The sequence below is a fragment of the Petromyzon marinus genome, chromosome 53, assembly GCF_048934315.1.
Source record: "Petromyzon marinus isolate PM22_M1 ecotype Great Lakes invasive population chromosome 53, UKy_Petmar_22M1.pri1.0, whole genome shotgun sequence".
Taxonomy (NCBI): domain Eukaryota; kingdom Metazoa; phylum Chordata; class Hyperoartia; order Petromyzontiformes; family Petromyzontidae; genus Petromyzon; species Petromyzon marinus.
In genome coordinates this window covers 7,846,143-7,865,197 of record NC_133719.1, presented here as the reverse complement: position 1 = coordinate 7,865,197, position 19,055 = coordinate 7,846,143, and the positions used below count along the sequence as shown (strand labels likewise).

Genomic DNA, 19,055 nt, shown 5'->3' with positions numbered 1-19,055 from the left:
TCCGTGTCACTTGTGTCCTGCGACCGTGCGGATGGATGAACATTGAGGATCTCCTGTTTATAGCTCCAGAGCCGGTGGTGGAAGTTCCCCATTCCTATGGCGGAGCCGAGTATTTCCATAGGACAACGGTTTACTCCCCCCCCCCCCCCCCCCCCACAAAGTGGTACTCGCTTTATCGACACCGGAGAGGAAATGATGGGCCGAGCTAACTCCACCAAGCAGGAATTGAGCTCGCCCACCTTCCCGATAGCGAGCCACTCCCTCTACCGCCGAGACACCTCGGTGATGTTGTCTGGAGTCTTGTCTCATTCCATCCCTGTGTTGAGGCTCTCACATCAGTTGGGAATGCCTCTACGATCACCGTAGGGTCATTAATCAACCTCCAAATGATTTAAAGCACAGCCCACAGAACCCATAAAACGTACGTTGCCATGATATGCCATGTGTGTAGAATAAAGATCACAAGGTCAGGCAGCTTCAGTGTGGAGGGCAGTTCATTAAATCGACACCATACCGTGATAACCCACAACATCTTGGGCCTGTCTTTTGATCTGTTATCGAGCCTTCACAAATCATCAGCCATGAGCTACCTACTGCTGGATGTAGGCCTCCCCGAGCCTTTGCCATATCTCAGAGAGTCCTGCGATGCAAGAATGCGCCTAGCTCCTGCACGAGCTGAAATCGCAACATCTCCAAGGTGGACATCCTCGTGGATGTGTTCTCTCCTTTGATAGCAACTTCATCATTACTCTCAACCACTGGCCATCATCACCGGTTTTTTTATTTCACCAGGTAAGGCCCACTGAGCTATGTTTCAGAAGCAACCTGGCCACAAATGATAGGTCAACGAAGCGGCTTATGCCGAAATTTAAAGCAGACAAATACTCTAAACGCACGTTGATTCTGAATGTGGAGGGGAAAACTTGAAGGACCCGGAGGAAAATCCACGCGACCACGGGGAGAACATGCAAACTCCAAACATACAGCCGTTAGGGTCGGGATCCATGACGTACTGCATACCAGGAGAGGTAGTTAACATCTTGCCACCGTGGTGCCCCATCTAGCGACATGTCCTGACCATGCCCACTTTTCTTAAAACTCATTAGGATGTCTCTAAAGTGCATAGTTCTACGATCCGTGTGTTCCTCCTTCTGCCTCTCGTTGCAATTCCAACCCTGCATCTCTCCGTGCATCTTTGTTCGCTTTTCTACTTTTGTCGCATTTGTGAGAGACATGTTTCGTACGTTACACGCTTGCATGTTGAACTGACTCGCCAGTCAACCTGGCTTCAAAGAGCAGGACCTTGACGTTGGTTTATACGTGTGTTGTTATTGTCCCTGCATCTCCAATTAGCACGGTTGGCTACATACGGTGTGAAAGAAGTTCGACATGACACTTAATGTGCGCGTGGAAAGCGCGATTACTCTTGAATACAATAAACGAGACGTCTACAACGGGCTGGCGAAGTCTGGTTTTCCAGAAAATGTTGCAATTATCGACGCAGGCGATTTCCCCCCCCCCCCACCGCACCTGCGATCTAATCGGTTCCAGAAGGACGTTCGCAAGTTGAGTAAGATAGGCGCAATGTTATAAATTAGGGTTCTGTTCCTGGAAGCCCGTTACATACCGTAAAAATACCAAAATTGACCACGGAAATGAATGAACATAACCCTAGAAAACATTTATTCTAACTTAACGTAACTTTTACAAACATTTATGAAGTGAAAACAAACACATTTTTCTGCACGTGCATCACATTTGCTCTTTATCAGACACGGCGAAAGGCGGGAACATTTTCAAAATTTGAAGTTGTACAAAAAAGTGAAGAGCGTTGCGAAAGAGAGACGCTCCTTTCGCTCCAGGCAAAGCTGCAGACCGTAGGGCTATACTGTCCCCATACACACATGGCGGAAGAGCAAAGCGGCGCCATCAGGCGACGAGTCTGCGCATGACACAGCGCAGACTCCGTCGCCAATCAACTTACTGTCGTCGGTAGCAGTCGTTAGGCGGTCGTAGATACGAGTTTTGGTCGTTACTGCGAGGGTCTTACATGCTATAAGAACGGTCAAGCGGGGGGGGGGGTGTTGCAAGTCGAGCCGTCGTAAGCCGGGGGTCACCTATGCAGCGACCGTTAATGGGACTTTGTTTCTTCAATTGCAGTCCCAGACATATCCATTGAGTTCAAATAAGCCTCTGTATGCGTCCTTTGTACTCTGTCTTTTAGTATTTCCACTGAACGACAAGAATATGGAATGGTCCTGATTTTGGCACCGATGCTTTGAGGACGTCCACTAACCTGAAGAATTATGATTACGTCTTCGTTGAGTCATTTGAGTTTTATTAAATCCCCCTCCACCCTCAGCACCTTGTGCCCACCCAGAAGTATAATTGGCTATACCCCAAGTTCGTCCATCAGCAGGTCACGTGTGGTGGGGTAAAGTGTGGGTATTCAATCCTCTTCCGAGAGGTCTTGCCAGCGTGGAAGAGTAGGCTAAAGCCCTCCTAGATAGGGGCTTGCCTAGAGCTCGATTGGGAGGTCCTTCTACCAGCAGTGGCATGAGCAAGCAGATGCAGAGCTGCGCCTTTGCCTTTTTAACCCATCTTGTAATTTCAGCTTTGGACACTTGCATCGGGATCCTGCAGAACACACATTATACCATCGTATACATATAATTGATGTTCTGTCCATTACATTTGCCAACCTGTGAGCATCTCTCACGGCGGCACCGTGAATCGACATGGGAGGGGAGAAGCCAGCACCCCCCCCTCCCCACCCCAGGTAGCTTGTGCTACCAGCCATGTGGGCACTTGGCCACGTGTATTCCTTCACAACTCAGTCCTTTGAAGTGATAGAGGCCGCTGCTGCTGCTGCACCGCATGCACACGTTGTGGTGCGTCTGGTTTGTATAAAATTCAGGCGGCATGTGCACACTTGCACGTGCGCCACACACGTACAGGCCGCTCGGCTCCCGGCTCGCTCTCTCGTGGTTCATACTTTGAGAACTTTAACGCAGTTTGGAGTATCGACTGTAGATGTTATTTCTTCTACTTGACCAATTCAGACGTTGGTAAAATACGTTACATGAATACACGTGTATATATAAACACAAAAAAATATTTACCTTCATGACCAGTTTGTTTAAAGAGCCCCGTGGGTTTGTCAAAAGGTGTTTTTTTTAATTCGGTAACAAAAATGCACACAACTTACAAAGTCGGAACGTGGCAGCCATGAGCAACTGTCGGACGTTATTTGGGGCGGTCGTTGCCTTGGCAATTCCGGCACCTAAACTCAGGAACTCCTTGCCCCTTCGAGGTCAGGGGGACTTCAGAGACACTACAAAAATCTTGATGAGAAACGTAACTGTTTAATATGGCTCTCTCTCTTTAGTTATTTTGAAACGTCTTTCTCTTTTCCTCTTTCCTTGGTTGACGTTAAACTATCTTACATCTTTTCATGCATAGCGCCCTGAGAACACTTGTTTAAGGGCGCTTTATACATTTAAATTATTGTAATAAATTCATTGAATAGTGCCAAACTACATGGCCACAACCCTTGGCTTCCTCTTAACTAGCACTCTTCTCTTTCTGGCAATAATACAGGAGGTGTCAACATGTTCAAACACCACATAGACACCTATTGCAAGGCATAAAGTCTGAATTAACCATACGTACTCATGGTAAAACATGCAAATAAATGCTTTGATAATGTATGTGTTGTCCTTGACACTCATTTCTGTAATGGGCGTCTATTTGGTTTAAGACGTAGGCTTTCGCTTCCAATGTTATCCATGATAGAGGTTTTTGGGTTAGATCACGTTAATATAATAAGTGCGTCGATAAACCTGCCACCACACCGACACAGCCAATTAGTAATGTTTGTCACGTGAACAAAACGTGCCAATTCGTTACTAGTTCAGCACACCGGTGTGTTGGAGTGTAAACCCACAACATTTACCATTCCAGTACTAGGTGTCTATTTGGCATTTAAACTATCTTAACGCACATATTATTTCCAGAAAAAGTAAGGCCTTTTTCCCCCCGTCATCTTCATACTGGCACAAAGGGTCGCAAAGATTAGTGGTGCTCGTTTATTCCGCAAAAAATGGAGTCGAACTGTGCTTTGTCAGATTTGTTTGTGTTTTTGTATTGTTTGTTGTTGTAACTTTCTAACCCCATGCCTCCCTATTGGGACATTTGTGTAAGAAAGAGCTTGAGAGCTCATCGGATTAATCCGGTATAATTAAGTATTCTGATTCTGATGTTTCCCCGGTGCTTTCTGAATGTGTCTCGCTGTTGTCTCTGAGCAGACTGAAGCTATCGAACGATGAGATAAAGCGTGCGATCATGCGCATGGATGACCAGGAAGACTTGCCCAAGGATATGCTCGAGCAGGTATGCACACACTGTCATGCCCCCACGACTGACAAGAATATTACAACTCGCAACGGAAAGAGACCGCGGGTGGCCGGAGACCGCATCTCGAATCAAAGTGCGTTTGGAGTATTTGATTTTGGGGGGAGGGGAGGGGGGAGCTGTCGGGGACTGAGCCCCCCCCACCCCCACCTGCTCAAGGTTCAACCCCCCCCCCCCTTTGTGTCGCCAAGTGAAAATGTTGCTGGGGTGCCATGGTGGTGAGATGTTAACTACCTCGCCTGGTATTCAGGAGGTCGTGGGATCGATCCTGACCCTGACGCCTACTGTATATTTCGAGTTTGCATCTCTCTCCCCGTGGTCGCGTGGATTTTTCTCCAGGTGCTCTGGTTTTTCCCTCCACATTTAGAATCAACGTGTGTCAAGAGTCTTTGGCTGCGATACATTTCCACGTGATAAGCCACTTCGTTGAGCTATCATTTGTGGCCAGGTCTCTTCTGGAAAACATCTAGAAAGCTCAGTGGGCCTTACCTGGTAAAATAAAAATAGTTTAGTTTTAGTTTGCCTCCCACGAATAAACCAGGTTCTCAAGTGTAGCGAATTGGTGGTCTCAGCCCGGTCACCGATGACCACACACAAAAAATAATATTGTCCAACTCGGTGGTACTCTAAGCTCAACTATGCTCAACTCATGTACCAAACCTTTTGTCAATCCACTGCCGAATGAGATCTTCCCAATGCAGTGTGGATCATAGTGGCTATCCGACCGTACTCTTAACACAGTGGCCAATGTGTGGGTTGGTGAAGGCAGGGAACAAACACTGAGCATAGAATTACGGTCCAACAATGGACCGCCTACCCCCACACCCTTTTGTGCCGTGCCGGCCTTATTAGGTGCTCACCTACAGCACTCAACCAAAGGATCTGTTAGGGTTATACGGGGGATGTTGGTCGTTGGAAGCATGCGCACGTGTTTACGTTTAAGAGCGTTCGCTTAGTGCCTTGGTGCGTGCCTGGTTTGTGCGTGCACGCGTTTGCGATCTCACGCGCGTGCGCCCAGATTGTGTTCCCCGTGTGTGTGTGTGTGTGTGCGTGTTAACACGGCGTGTGTACCTTGCTTGTGGCGTGTCGCAGCTGCTGAAATTCGTGCCGGAGAAGAGCGACGTGGACCTGCTGGAGGAGCACAAGCACGAGACTGAGCGCATGGCGCGAGCCGACCGCTTCCTCTACGACATGAGCAGGTGACGAGCAGTGATGGACCAGAAACGTTTAACGTTGACGTAACGCGTAGGGTTATGTCCCCGCTACGTCCAGTCAAGAGAGTTTGTTCTTCGACTTTGCCGGTGAGCCGAAACGATAACCGTTTGCGCGTCAAAACGCTTGGTACGCCCGGCGATTTAATTTGTTTGGTTGAGTCGGGCGGTTGGTTGAGGGTCCCCTGCACCTCCGATTAGCACGGTTGGCTACGTACGCTGCAACAGAAGTTCAACGTACATACATAATTTTTTACTTCCAAGAATCCTGTACTGCAGCGTGTTATTTGTATTTATATCATTTGCACTGTCAGGCGGACCGCCATTTAGGGGGGAAGGCCTCGCACCAATGATATCTGGTTAACCAGCAGTATTTATTTAGCACGCCTCACTCATATCAACGTACATATAATTGACGTGCTGTCCATTACATTTGCCAACCCGTGACCATCTCTCACGGCACTGTGAACCAATATGGAAGGGGAGAAGCCCACCATCCGAGGTAGCTTGTGCTACCAGCCACGTGGGCACTTGGCCACGTGTAATGCTTCACAACTCAGGTCCTGGGAAGTGCTGCCAGGGTTGGGAGATAGGGAAGCTGATGAACCTATTGACCAGTTTAGACCGTGAACCCAAGAAGGTCTAAACTGGTCAATAGTTTTTGCTTAAACAATTTTCTGCAGGTTAATGCAGACGTCGAAGGCTATGCTGCCCTCTTACAGACACTACCTCATTACTCAGTGAAGTGGGTGTCACAAAAACAAAGATTCCTGTATAGCCTGGAACAGACTGTTGGGGCAAGTGTTGTTAGTGAACATCTAATGAAGGCCGGCACGGCACACGAGGGGGTGGGTGGCTAACACCACGCCCGGCCGCCTCTGTCTCCCTAAGTGACGATGTTTACACACCACACCAGGTACTCATTTGAGGCTGCATCGACCTAGGGGAGGCCTAGGACCAGTTCAGATGATCGTCACTAGTTGTTGGCCTTGAGCAGGAATCAAACTCGGGTCCGCTGGGTTCGTAGCGCTAACCGCTACACCACCGCTCCCCCCACACACACACACACGGCGCGCATCTTGGTTTTATCCTAAAAGAATCCACCAACTTCCCCTCCAAAATTTGCTGGGATCGCAGCCGTGCAGCATTGCCACCGCCGCACGCCCCCCCCGCCCCCTCCCATCGATGGCAAAAAACATCTGCTACTTCTCGGAGAGAGCCAAAACGAAATAACGAAATAACGTGCGGCAGCGATGGCGCCTAAATCGCGGGTAATCTGTCCTTCCTTTGTACCAATATCCCCCCCCCCCCCGGGCTTCCCTCGCAATATCCTCGATGGATCCGCGTGGTATTTATTCCGCTAACATTCTCAAGCTCGGTCCACGAAGCGAGCCTCGGACGATGCTGCGTCTCCCTTGGCAGGATTCCACACTACCAGCAGCGGCTGCAGGCGCTCTACTTCAAGAAGAAATTTGCCGAGCGCGTGGCCGAATGCAAGCCCAAGGTGGAGGGTGAGCCTCACCGTGTTGTTTTTTATCAATGAATTGCCCTGAAGGTGCCCGAACGTGACCCTTGCACGTGTGCCGTCAGCCCTCTTGTTAATCCACTGCTGGATGAGGGCCGGCAGTGAGGGTTATTTAACAGCTACAAGTCATTGTTTCTATGAACTTCATGCCTTGGTGCCTGTGCAATTGCCAATTACTAATTCTACCAGGTTGATTGTTTCATGTCATCAAGCCTGTGTTCTCTGCCACTCCATTATAGGATTCAACTGTCTCTTCCTCCTTCGTTCTTCACAGCACTTGACTTTGGAACCCACTCCCATTGTTTATTTTTCCTAAGTTACTATAACCTTCCTCGGTACGTGGAATGTGTTAATTCTTATCTGCTGTACCGTCATTCGTGCTGTTTGGTTGGCGGCTTCTGGAACTGCCTGCCACGCTTGACAACGGAAATCCCTCCCATCATTCAGGCCCTCGCATTCTATGATCTGGCTCGATTCACGAAATGGGGTTAAGTTTTTATTCGCTACACTTCCCTTAAAGGAGCCCTTGGTAGCTGACTTCAGAACTCCCTCCCATCACCTCTCTTCAAAGTTTTCCCGTGACCCTGCTCAAATCTGCGTTAAAATCTTGCTTAGTCATTTACGTGCTGTCCGGCCGCTTGGCCGCTTTTGCACCGTGTGGGCCTGGTCGGGCCTGCGCTTCGTGACTGCAAAAGCCTGCGGTAATCGTTTCGTCTCTCTCCTGCTCTGCCCCCTCACCGCCACCCCCCCCCCCCCCTCGTGCTCAGCCATCCTCTTGGCCTCCAAGGAGCTGCACCAGAGCCGCAGGTTGAGGCAGCTGCTGGAGGTGGTGCTGGCGTTCGGGAACTACATGAACAAGGGGCAGCGCGGCAACGCCTACGGCTTCAAGATCTCAAGCCTCAACAAGATCGCCGACACCAAGTCCAGCATTGACAAGTGAGTGTCTCGCCCGCTGGGCCCAACAACCAACAACAACCGCCGTTCGCCACCAAGTGGCGGTGACGACATCACCACGGCGCTTGTGCCAGGCCATGTGCCCGTCACCCTGGGCCCACACACAGTAGTAGCACCCAATTGACAAGTGTGTCACCCTGGACCCACACACAGCGGCAGTAGCACTCCCAAAAAAAAACCTTCATCACGTATAACATTGGTCGCGAAAGCCTACATGTTAAACTGTGAATGAATGCTGCGCTCGCAGGAATATCACGTTGCTCCACTACCTCATCACGATCCTGGAGAAGAAGTACCCCGACGTCGTGAACATCCAGGACGACCTGCAGCACGTCCCCGAGGCCGCCAGGGTCAAGTGAGGAATGCAAAACAAACCGCCGTTTCGACCCTTGTGACGCGTGACCCAACTCGCCTTGTTTTAACATGGCTTGTCGTCGTCGTCGCCCGTGCAATTCGCATCTCGCAACCGCTGAGGAACCGCAGACCAACCTGGAAAGGCAGCCGGGCGGCAAACCGGGTGCCAGCAATTTCCAAAGCTCAGTGCAGTCCTCTGCACGTCGAAGATGTTTTCGGCGAAATTAACGAGCGTTTGTTCCAATGCGGGAGGTGAGCGCCCAGGGGAAAACCCACTTGTGAGGGGGGGGGGGGGGGGGTCAACACTCCATCCCATACAGAAGGGACAGATAATATTAGTCCGCATTTTGCTGAATGGACTGTCTTCTATTGGCAAGCCAGGGCATGGCACCTTGATGCCCACGGGAAGGGAGTTTCGCCAATATTTGTGTAATCCACCAATCCTCACTGCCTTCACAGTTCCGGATTACGGGCCACGTGCATGGCCACCACCCAACCACGCTGCCGTGGTCATGCACAGCAGAATTAGGTCGATTTTTCAAGTAAAATTGCAGCCAATTGCTGGTGCATCTAAAGAGGAATGGTGGTGATGATCTTGTCGTGATAGCATGCTGGAGCTGGAGAAAGAAATCAACTTGGTTCGAGGGGGCCTCAAGGATGTGGAGAAGGTATTTTGTGTTTCACACACACACACGACTTATGTGAACTCAATTCAACAAATTTCAGATTTCACCTGGTGGCTCAGAGGTCTGAGCCAACAACCTCTAGGATCATGAGTTCTAATTTGGGTCTCAGCTGTCCACGTTTAAACCAGGTTCTCAGGCGTAATGAGTTGGTGGTCTCAGCCCGCTAACCATTAATTGGCAAAAATAACCTCATGAGGCAAATATTGCCTTTGCTCTTAATTTGACTAAATTCTCTTACTGAAAATGAAATAAATGTATCACTATAACGTGACGAATATTACTGTCTGATGGGGTGGGTGGAAGTGTGCTGCACCCTAGTGTGGATAAAAGGTCATTGCTAATATTTCAGAAACAGCTCTGTGGAAGCTCATTTTATTCCGTGGCCTACTAGAATACATGTGATTTGGGGAGGAGGTGTAAAGGCACACATTGGCTATTTCACATATGGCTGTGCATGTAGTCCATCTTAAGCATGTGTCCCATGACCATGATTATTCAGGCTGAGTTGACCTAGGGGAGGCCCAGGACCGGTTCAGATAATCGTCACTGGTATTGGCCGCGAGCGGGAATTGAATTCGGGTTGCCAGGTTCATAGCACAGCGCGATCCACTACACGACCGCTGCCCACTACACACAACAACCGCCATTTGTCACTAAGTGGCGGTGATGTCACTACGGCACTTTTGCCAGACTTGGGCGGACTATGAGGCCGCGTGAAGTGTCGAAGGCTCGCTGGCAGGAGGTCCCGGGACATACCCCCAAGTGCCATGGGTTGCCTGACACACACGCACATATGCTCGCACACCAATTCATTCATGCACAATTATGCACTACCAAAATGTTGGCATTGCTTGAATCACACATCCTCTTAAACAGGCACGTGTGTGTGTGAATGTCGCCTGCTCATTCGTGTCTGTGTCTCCCACCTGTCCCAGGAGTTGGATTTCCAGCGGGCACAGCCCGGGAGGCCAGACGACAAGTTTGTGTCAGTGATGAGCGACTTCATCACGGTGGCAAGCTTCAGTTTCTCAGAGGTGGACGACATCCTCTGTGAAGCCAAGGAACGGGTAAACTTTACAGATCAGGATGTCTTTTCAACCTTTGGAAGGACTCGCAGAGTCTTCAAGGTTTATTGTTCACGAAGATCGACTTCGAATGTTTGATGCGTTCCAAGTGGGGGGTTTTTTTTTTTTGGATCGGCGAGGATGAAGCTCACCGTCAGGAGATAGCCACATTGTTTTTGTTGTATGCCTCTTGGCTACGTACAGCGCGAAAAAAGTTCAACACACATACTTGCAGCTCTTGGGTAAAATCAAATGATTGGCGTGTTGGGTTTTTTCGACGGCGTTTTAGGAGCTTGTAAAGACTATTGCCAAGGTGCTACGTTTAGCAGTTGGCGCATAGTCAGCGTTAGTTTCTCAGTAGGGGGCGATATTGCTTCGTGGTTTTTATACAAGTGGGTAATTTTCAAGGAATTTTCAAATTTGGACGTGATGCCAGCACACGTGGCCTACTCTTTTTGCGAATAACTTTACGGGACCTTTTAGCGTCCGCTGTGAAGCCAACGGCGTGTCTTCACGGTAAGTACACGCTGCTCTAAATTAACCAGGGTGGTAGCTGGGCTCAAACTCCTCACCTCTAGCGACGAGTGGCAAGTGTCACTGCCCCGATTGAGTCTCAAGATGTCTGTGCACGAATGGGTGATGGAGGCTTCCGCGCGTGTTCCGGGCACACTGTTGTTCGTGCACGTGTGTGTGTATTGTTTTGGGGGAGCGGTAGTGCAGCGGTTAGCGCGCTGCGCAACGAACTTGGCGACCCGGGTTCAATTCCCGCTCACGGCCAAAATAAGTGACGATTGTCTGAACTGGTCCTGGGCCTCCCTTAGGTCGACTCGGCTTGAAATGAGTACCTGGTGCTGTGTGTAAAACATCGGCACTGGGGAGACAGAGGCTACCGGGGCGTGGTGCTGTCCACACCACCCCCTCATAGGTGAGACTTTGCTGGCCTTAATCGGGTCTCGGTTATGTATGTATTGTGTATGTCTTGTGTATACATGTTATATTGTGTATGTATTATATTGAACTTTTGGCACCATATGTAGCCAACCGTCCTAATTGGAGGTGCGAGGGAAGAACAACAAACTAAACAAACAGAAAAACTGTTCTAAAGAAGTTAGTTTTTAATTTAGTGAACAGCACTTGCCCCAGCAAGCCTGTGTGTAGGCAAGGCAGGTCCTCTTCTTTCGTACTGCATTTTTGGTGATTGCAACACATCACAAATTGATGTCGAGATTTGATATCCGTCGAATGATCCGATTGGGCAGTCGTTTCCTGAGATGTCGCACCACCACCACGGTCACAAACTGGACTCTCGTTAATTTTACATTTATGGAGGAAGTGTCCCGAAGTCTTCCATGGAGTGTGATGGATCCGATTCGAGGAGGACGACCAGATCTCCCTTGGTAGGTCAGATCCGGGTTGGAGGCTCGTGCGGTTGCTGACGACGATGGATTCCTGCAGCACGTTGGTGTTTGCCCAGGCTTCTCCCCACCGTGCTTTGGTGGTCTTGTCCTTGTCATGGAAGTTCTTTGCATATTGACAGAGTTTTTTTTGGTATTTGTTTGAGCCTGTGCGGTGGTGGCACGGAGATGTCCTTGTTTATTGGGAGGTCTGTCTTTCTGATGGCCTTGTGGTACTTGCTCACACACGCGGCATTGCAGGCGGAGCTGCGGAGGAGCGATGTTGGCGAGGACCGGAGGAGGCTAGACAGGTGATCTTCGTTTTTGATTTGCGTGTGTGCGCGTGCGTGCGTGTGTGTGGTGCGCCCGTGCCAGTTCGACCGAGCGGTTCGACGATTCGGCGAGGAGAGCGGCCGCGCGCAGCCCGACGAGTTCTTCGGCGTCTTCGACCTCTTCCTGCAGGCGTTTGGCGACGCCCGCCTGGAGAACGAGCGCTCGCGACGGCGCAAGGAGGAGGAGGAGAAGCGCGCGCGTGCCGACGCCCAGGTACGGCCGCGCGCCGGCGAGTGGGCGAAGAGAAAACGGTTGCTCGGATTTTCCGTAATCGAGTACCACATTTGCGTGTCTGTGGGTCACCTCTTTGTGGCGAGCGGTAGTTTAGCGGTTAGCGCGCCGCGCTACGGACCCGACGAGCCCGAGTTCCATTCCCGCTAACGGCCACCAACACCAGCGGCGATTATCTGAACCGGCCTTGGGTCTCCCCTAGGTTGACTCGGCCTCAAATGAGTACCTGGTGCGGCATGTTAAATAATCGCCACTAGGGAGACAAAGGTGGCCGGGCGTGGTGCTGGCCACCCACCCCCACGTGTACCGTGGCCGGCCTCCATAGGTGCTACTCGCTAACAGCACTTGCCCCAACAGTCTGTTAAGGCTACACGGGGGATCTTTGTCTTTGTTGGTCATCTATAACCACTGTTAATGTGTGTTAATGTGTGTTAATGTGTGTTCACTATAGGCGGTGTCCACTTGAGGTGGTGTCCACCATGGGCAGTGTCCACCATGTGCACAATCAGAATATGAATTGTTCCTGGAGGAATCCGATAAGCTATGAAGCTCTTTTTCACAAATGTCCAGTCGGGATGGGTCAGAATGTTACAACAACAATAGACTGGTAAACAAATCACGTAAAAAATATATACAAGTAAAACGGAACCAATTTTTCAAATCTTAACAGGTAAAGCCCGGTAAGATATTAACTTATGTATCAAAAATGACTTGGCCGCAAGTGATAGCTTAACAAAGTGGGCTTGTCATGTGAAAATGTATAGCAGCTAAAAAATATCTTATAATCTATGGGTAGTGTCCACCCCGGGCAATGTCCAACATGGACGGGTGTCCACATCAGGTAGTGTTAGTGGTGAGATGCTAACTAACTCACCTGGTATGAAGGAGATCGTGGGTTCGATCCCGACCCAGACGCCTGTTGCATATTCGGAATTTGCATGCCTCTCTTCACCGTGGTAGCGTGGAGTTTTCGCCGCGAGATCCAGTTTTTCCCTCCGCATTAACAAAACATGCGCCTTGAGAAGTGGGGTGCACGCACGCCCTCGGGGTGCACGATGCCCTTTCTGGGGGTGCACGATGCCCTTTCTGGGGGTGCAAGACATGGCCAGATTTTTTTTGAAGGTCAATTATCGAAAGCACGAATGAAGCACGGCTTTGTTTCATCAAGCCCTGCGTATTTATTAACATAGTTTGTTTTAACGATTGAGCACCCAAGGGGTGCAGGGCTGCCTAGAGTACACACATGCATAAAGCCAAAGATCCCCCGTGTAGTCTTTGCTGGGGCAAGTGCTGTTAGCGAGCACCTATTAAGGCCAGCACAGCGCACGAGGGGGGGTGGGTGGCAAACAAAGACAAATACAAAGATTCCCCCATATAGCCTTTTAGCACTGTTGGGGCAAGTGCTGTTAGCTAGCACCTAGGGTGGCCAACACACATGCACGCACACACATGCACACAGATGAATGGTTCCATGGCAAGCGGCCTCACTCTAATATCCATCATATAGCCCGGACAGAGTGATGAGGGCTATGTTTGCCGTATTTAATAAATGACTCGGGGATCAAGAGGAATGGTCCTTGTTCTGGGGTGACAGCCTCGCTGAATTTAAAGTGGGCGACGTGCATTGCAATGAGAGCAGGTAATATTGGGAATCGGCGATAGGAGACAGTAGTTGCGTCTCACGGACGTCCGTGCAGTGTGCCTGCTTGCTTGCGCGTGCGTATGCGTTGCATGTGTGTGCTCCCTGACAGCAGCACTTGCCCCAGCATTCCGTCAAGGCTTTACGGGGGTGGGGGGGGGTGTGCCTTTGTCTTTTTGCGCTTGCGTTCACGGCAGCTCAAGGAGCAGCGCGAGCGCGAGCGGAAGGCGCGCAAGACGAAGGCGGGCTCTTGCGACGAGGGCGGCGGGGAGTTCGACGACCTCGTGTCGGCCCTGCGCTCCGGCGAGGTCTTCGACAGAGCCGACCTCGTCAAGATGAAGCGCAACCGCCGCCGCCCGGGCACCCAGCTCGCCGACGCCGGGCGCGAGCGACCGCTCGCGAAGCTCAACTTCTGAAGACGCCTCCCTCCGCGTCGTCTCCCGATGTGCCGCCCCCTCCTGCCGCCAACCCTCCCCCCCCTCGCGCTGCTCTCTTAACCGCGGCCACTTTGGCCAAAGTTCACCGCTCCGCGAGCTCGGTGGCACGGAGGCCGCCGGCGCTCGGTCGATTAGTTTTGACGTCTGCGGACGTCCCTGTGAGCGCCTCCGCAAAAAGGGTGTCAACCCCGCCAGGTTGCAGCTCGCGTTGACGCTCGATTACAAAGCTCGTGCTCTCCCGGCCGTAGCCTGAAACGAGAGCTTCCCCAGCTTGCTCTTAATTCGCGTGCGCCGAGCAAGTTACCATGTTCGTTGTTGGGTCATGAGCTCAGTTCCACGTTGCTTTGGCGGAACCCAGTCCGTCCTTGCCACCCCCGCCGCTCAGAATAGTGGAGGCTCAGTGAGTGGTATTTTTTTTTTTACCGACCCTACAGGCAAATTGATCATTTACTTCGGTGGTGCAATTAAGCCATAACCTGGAGAGTCAAATCACTACCGTCATGATCACAAACTTCACACCGAAACGTTTCCCTTGGCTTGATCTATATGAGGATTGTTTGTTCTCAATAAGTCACAGTTTCCATTCGTCAAAGGCAACAACTATTTAAACATGCTCCCTGATATAATGTTTTGAAGCCTCATTCGTCCAGCCATCGAAAAATCTATGAAATCCTAAAGTAGGTTTGCTCATTGGGTTTTGCTGAGCATTTCTCATCAACATAAATCATCATCGTTATGATTATTAGCCATGGGATCCATCCACTACTCGATGAAGGCCCTCCCCCAAGCCGCCACCATCTCTCTGCAGTGGAATAATCCACCTCGTCGCCTGCACTGCAGACGTGAAACCGATTTCTACGCTCCATCCCGTCGGTGGACGGCCTGCTTGGACGCTTCCCTTTCCCCGTCTGCCACTCCGCTGTCATCCTCGACCGTCGGCCCATCCGTCTTTTAATCGCAAACGTGCCCTGCCCGAGACCCACCTTGCTTGCGTCGGCTTCACGGTGTTGTACAAAGTGTCGGACTGCATTCGGGTGACTTTTGCTCCGCAATCCCCGTGCCGCCAAAAGACGCCGAAAACGGTCGGAGTTTTATTTTTTTTCCTGTAAAGAAACGAGGAACCGTGTTCGCGTCGTCGATAGCTGGAGACTCGGGGGGGAAGGGGGGGGGGGGAAATGAGGCGCGATGAAGAACGGCGGGCAACTTGGGACATCGTCGCAACATGCAAATCATTGCTGAAGACCCCCGCACCCACGTGATTACATCATTCCGTCGCCGCCGCAGGATAAAAGATTTTCCAACCAAATAGCGATGCAAAGATGACTTCACCTTTCATACGTTGTTTGTCACGCGATGTATACGGTGTATATATATTTTTTTATATTATTTGGGATTGTGTTTTTTTTATTTTTACGTGCATAGGTGGTGTAAAGTCGATTCAACGGTGTCGATTAAACTCGGTCATCTTTTCCAAATATATATTGAAAAAAACACGAGCTCTACAACAGACACGAGGGTAATCAGACAAGCGGATGGAAGCGACTCAACCAAAGTAATGTGGGGAGGATTTGTGCCACGCAAGCAAACGGAAATCGTCGCCCCCTTGGCTGGGGAGGGGGCTGCTTTTTTGTTCATGCAATAACAAAACAAAATATTGGCATCCGAGAAGTTGGAACTCTCCGATGTCAGGTCGACTGCGTGCAAGTGATTTATCGAGCAGCTGTGAAAATAAATGCTGCATTGGGGCGACTTTCAACAGAAGACTCTCAACAAAAAAAACAAAAGCAACGAAAACATCACGAGTGCCTCTTCGCACTCGACGGTTTCACGTAATCGATACGAAAATATGTTCTGATTTGACGGAGGCTTGGGTCCCACTTTGCGTGCGCGGTGTTGTTGTTGTTAGACGGTGCATGTGTCTCGGAGTGTTTTCTACGGAAGGGTTATTGCATGCTCTTAATCGTACAAGAGACGATAGGGTAGTTGGGATTAACGCAGATTTCGCCTCTTAGGTTAAGCTCTGGATATTTACTCGGTGGAATGACGGAAACCTTTCTCGTCACGAATCCAGCTTTTATTCCCATTGCAATGAAATGGTAGTACCCCCGATTGGCTGCAGGGGTGATGTAAAGTAAACTTATTGCGTACAACATGCACGCATTGATGCATCGATGGGCACACCCCACCCTCTCTTACAATTTGGTGCGAAAAACGCCAACGTTACTTCATTTGCAATTGAGACCAAAGAGATGTTGGAAGAATTGGGCAGCTGGGTAACTTGGCGGTCATAGTGCATTGCAGAATGCGTTGGCTTTTGTGAGATTGATGGTTCAATTCCTGCCACTATCGAGTCATTTCTCAGTCGAAATTCAATTTCTGAGTCGGTATTACCATGTGGTCCTGTCTGCTGTAAAGTGTACTATAATTAACGATCCTGAGGAATGATTTGCACGAGTGGTGTGCTGTAGTCTCATGAGCTCAAGTTTTTGTTAATTAACCTGCAACTACATTTTAAGAAAGAACATCGAGTCTCTATCCGTGGCTTCTCAGGCCTTTCCAGATAATGAATTTGGATTGACTGCAATCATAATTCAATTTAAATTGCATCCAGCAATTGATCATCCAGATGTGCGCCGATTTCTTGCGATGTTACCGGTGTATTTCATATTCAGTTTGGCAATAAAAGAACCAGAGCTCAGATCTGGGCCACTGCACAGATTAATGTTGATATGAAAGTGTAGCCTATATTGTTTCAGTCTGATCGTGCACACAAAAAACACCGCATTGAATGCATGTAACGTCGTTCTTGATTTGATTTATCCAAACCAAATGAGCGATCACATTTTATAGTTTAGATGGAGTGCTCTTGCCAATAAAAGCTGGAAACCCGGCATCATTTGTTTCACAAGCCTAACTGCTCGTGAGACCCAGAATGTCAATACCCGTGCAGACTTTGCTTACTTTAAAAAAAAATGCGTCTGGATGTTACTTGTCTCGACAGCCGTGGGCTGATGGACGCAACACATTTGTATTCACGTGTGGAGGCGCAGGAGTTCTGCTTCAATAAGCTTTCACCCGTAAAATGTACGCATATCGCACGCATCTGCACGGTGTGAAGGAACGCTGTTGGGTGTGTCGAGTGCGGCCCATTGACGAGATACGTCTTCGGAGAATACTGTGATGTCCCTTCCAGAGATATCCTCCATTGCTAGAGGGTTGGTGTATCGCACAAATGATGCGAAACTCTTTCTGGGCGTCAGGGCGTCCATTGCCTGGTTCGGCAGAAGACGGTACAGCAAAGTGCGGACTAAAATCACGAAAGCTTCAAATCTAGAATTAAAATCATCTGTCCCAATCTGTACGGGGGATAGAGTGTTGCCCCCTCGCATGCGTGGGTTTTCTCCGGGCGCTCCGGTTTTGTCCCACATGTTTAAACACTGGTTAATTGGATGAAAACATCGTAATATATAGAGGACTGCAGAGCTTGGGCAATTGTTGGTGCCGGCTCATCGCCTGGCCGCTGCCTTCCAGTTTTTTTGTGTGGTTCCTCGGCATTTATGAGATGCAGTTGGCGTGAGATGACGCGATATAAAACTGATTATTATCGTTTTAAAGTCAGGGCTCCACCGTAACGTGTGGGTGATCCGGTGATTTTGTGGCTACTTTGCTTTGTGCCTTGTACTGATGCGATTGGCACGATTGGGGATGTAAAGTGGTGCCAAGGGGAGGATGCCGTTACCACTAAAGGCCTTATTTGGTAGCATTCACGGCCTTCTTAAAATGGGTCGCGTGAAGTACAATGGCTTACCAATACTTTGCGTCGTTATGAAACTCCAGTGGCTTCTACGTGCAGTGGCGAATGTGATGTCTATGGGGGGGGGGGGGAGGCCTTGTGACGATACACACGTGCATAGCTCTCCGATGTGATTTCTGGAGTCGTATCGCGGGTTTGTCACAAATCCCACCAACTCCTTTTCGTTTCGTGTGTTTAGTGTTGTGGTCCTTCCCCTGCAACCTCCGATTTGGCACGGTGGGAAATAAATGCAGCATACATACGTACACGATGGTCGGACGTTTCGCTCAGTCAGAGTCCTGGGAGCTTCGGTTCGTGAAATCTTGTTCGGCGCCCTGAAGTAGCTCCCAGCACGTGGCACCGAAGCGTCGGACATCGTGACAAACAACCGCGCATTTGCATTGGACGTTGTAGAAGTAACCGGATATTGAAAAAAAACGGATTTTGTTGGCTCGTTTTAAATGCAAGATCTAAATGCCCTGCTGAAAATGGTTATTACTTGGTGGCGAAAAAGAAAGTCGTCCAAAAATGTACGTTTTCAAATGTGTGTTAAAGGTTTTATTGCTAATTGCAAAAATAAATGAGTGTGCTGTCATTTCCATCACCAGCTATGCAATGGCTGCTCATATATGCACACGGAAATTTGGAGGGGGGGGGGGAAATCCGAGGCCTTTGTGGCAACCACAATTTTTTTCGGAGAATGTTGCATCCATCTTAAATCCCCCTCTCCTCTGCGCTGTAAAGGGCCGAATTGCCTGAAAATATTGGCAGCCTAAGGCCACTGCCTTGTCATAACGGCGACGAAGTGATTTTCAGCTTGTTTTTGGGGGGGGGGGGAGGGCAACGTCTCTCTTCCAAATCCTTTTTGGATACCCACTTGCTCTCCCAGCGTGTTCATGCTGAGGAGCTCTAGCAATGCAGAGCAAACGTGGCTTTTTGGAAAAACTAGATTGAGGCCTGGTTTCAGGCCATTGGTGAGGGTTTTTACCGGATCCTTAAAGTCAATTTGGCCCAAGAATGT

At 49.8% G+C, this 19,055-nt stretch overlaps 1 protein-coding gene and 1 long non-coding RNA gene across 10 annotated transcripts in view; one reads left to right on the top strand and one right to left on the bottom strand.

The window, feature by feature from the left end:
• Positions 1-18,641, top strand: part of LOC116953868 (disheveled-associated activator of morphogenesis 2-like) — a 120,564-nt gene extending 101,923 nt beyond the window's left edge. For all 9 annotated transcript variants that reach the window (XM_032974152.2, XM_076051969.1, XM_076051970.1 and 6 more), the window contains 9 exons: positions 4,308-4,392; positions 5,506-5,612; positions 7,047-7,135; positions 7,917-8,085; positions 8,351-8,458; positions 9,065-9,125; positions 10,079-10,210; positions 11,977-12,147; positions 14,002-18,641. In XM_032974152.2, the coding sequence (XP_032830043.1) occupies positions 4,308-4,392; positions 5,506-5,612; positions 7,047-7,135; positions 7,917-8,085; positions 8,351-8,458; positions 9,065-9,125; positions 10,079-10,210; positions 11,977-12,147; positions 14,002-14,220 (1,141 nt within the window). In that variant the 3' untranslated portion in view covers positions 14,221-18,641. The remainder of the gene's footprint in view (positions 1-4,307; positions 4,393-5,505; positions 5,613-7,046; positions 7,136-7,916; positions 8,086-8,350; positions 8,459-9,064; positions 9,126-10,078; positions 10,211-11,976; positions 12,148-14,001) is intronic.
• Positions 1,661-10,159, bottom strand: LOC142905411 (uncharacterized). Its single transcript, XR_012929575.1, has 3 exons — positions 10,070-10,159; positions 5,485-5,544; positions 1,661-2,637 (listed from the first exon to the last, which is right to left on the bottom strand). It is a non-coding gene; the product is annotated as an uncharacterized LOC142905411 (long non-coding RNA).
• Positions 18,642-19,055: the final 414 nt, after the last annotated feature.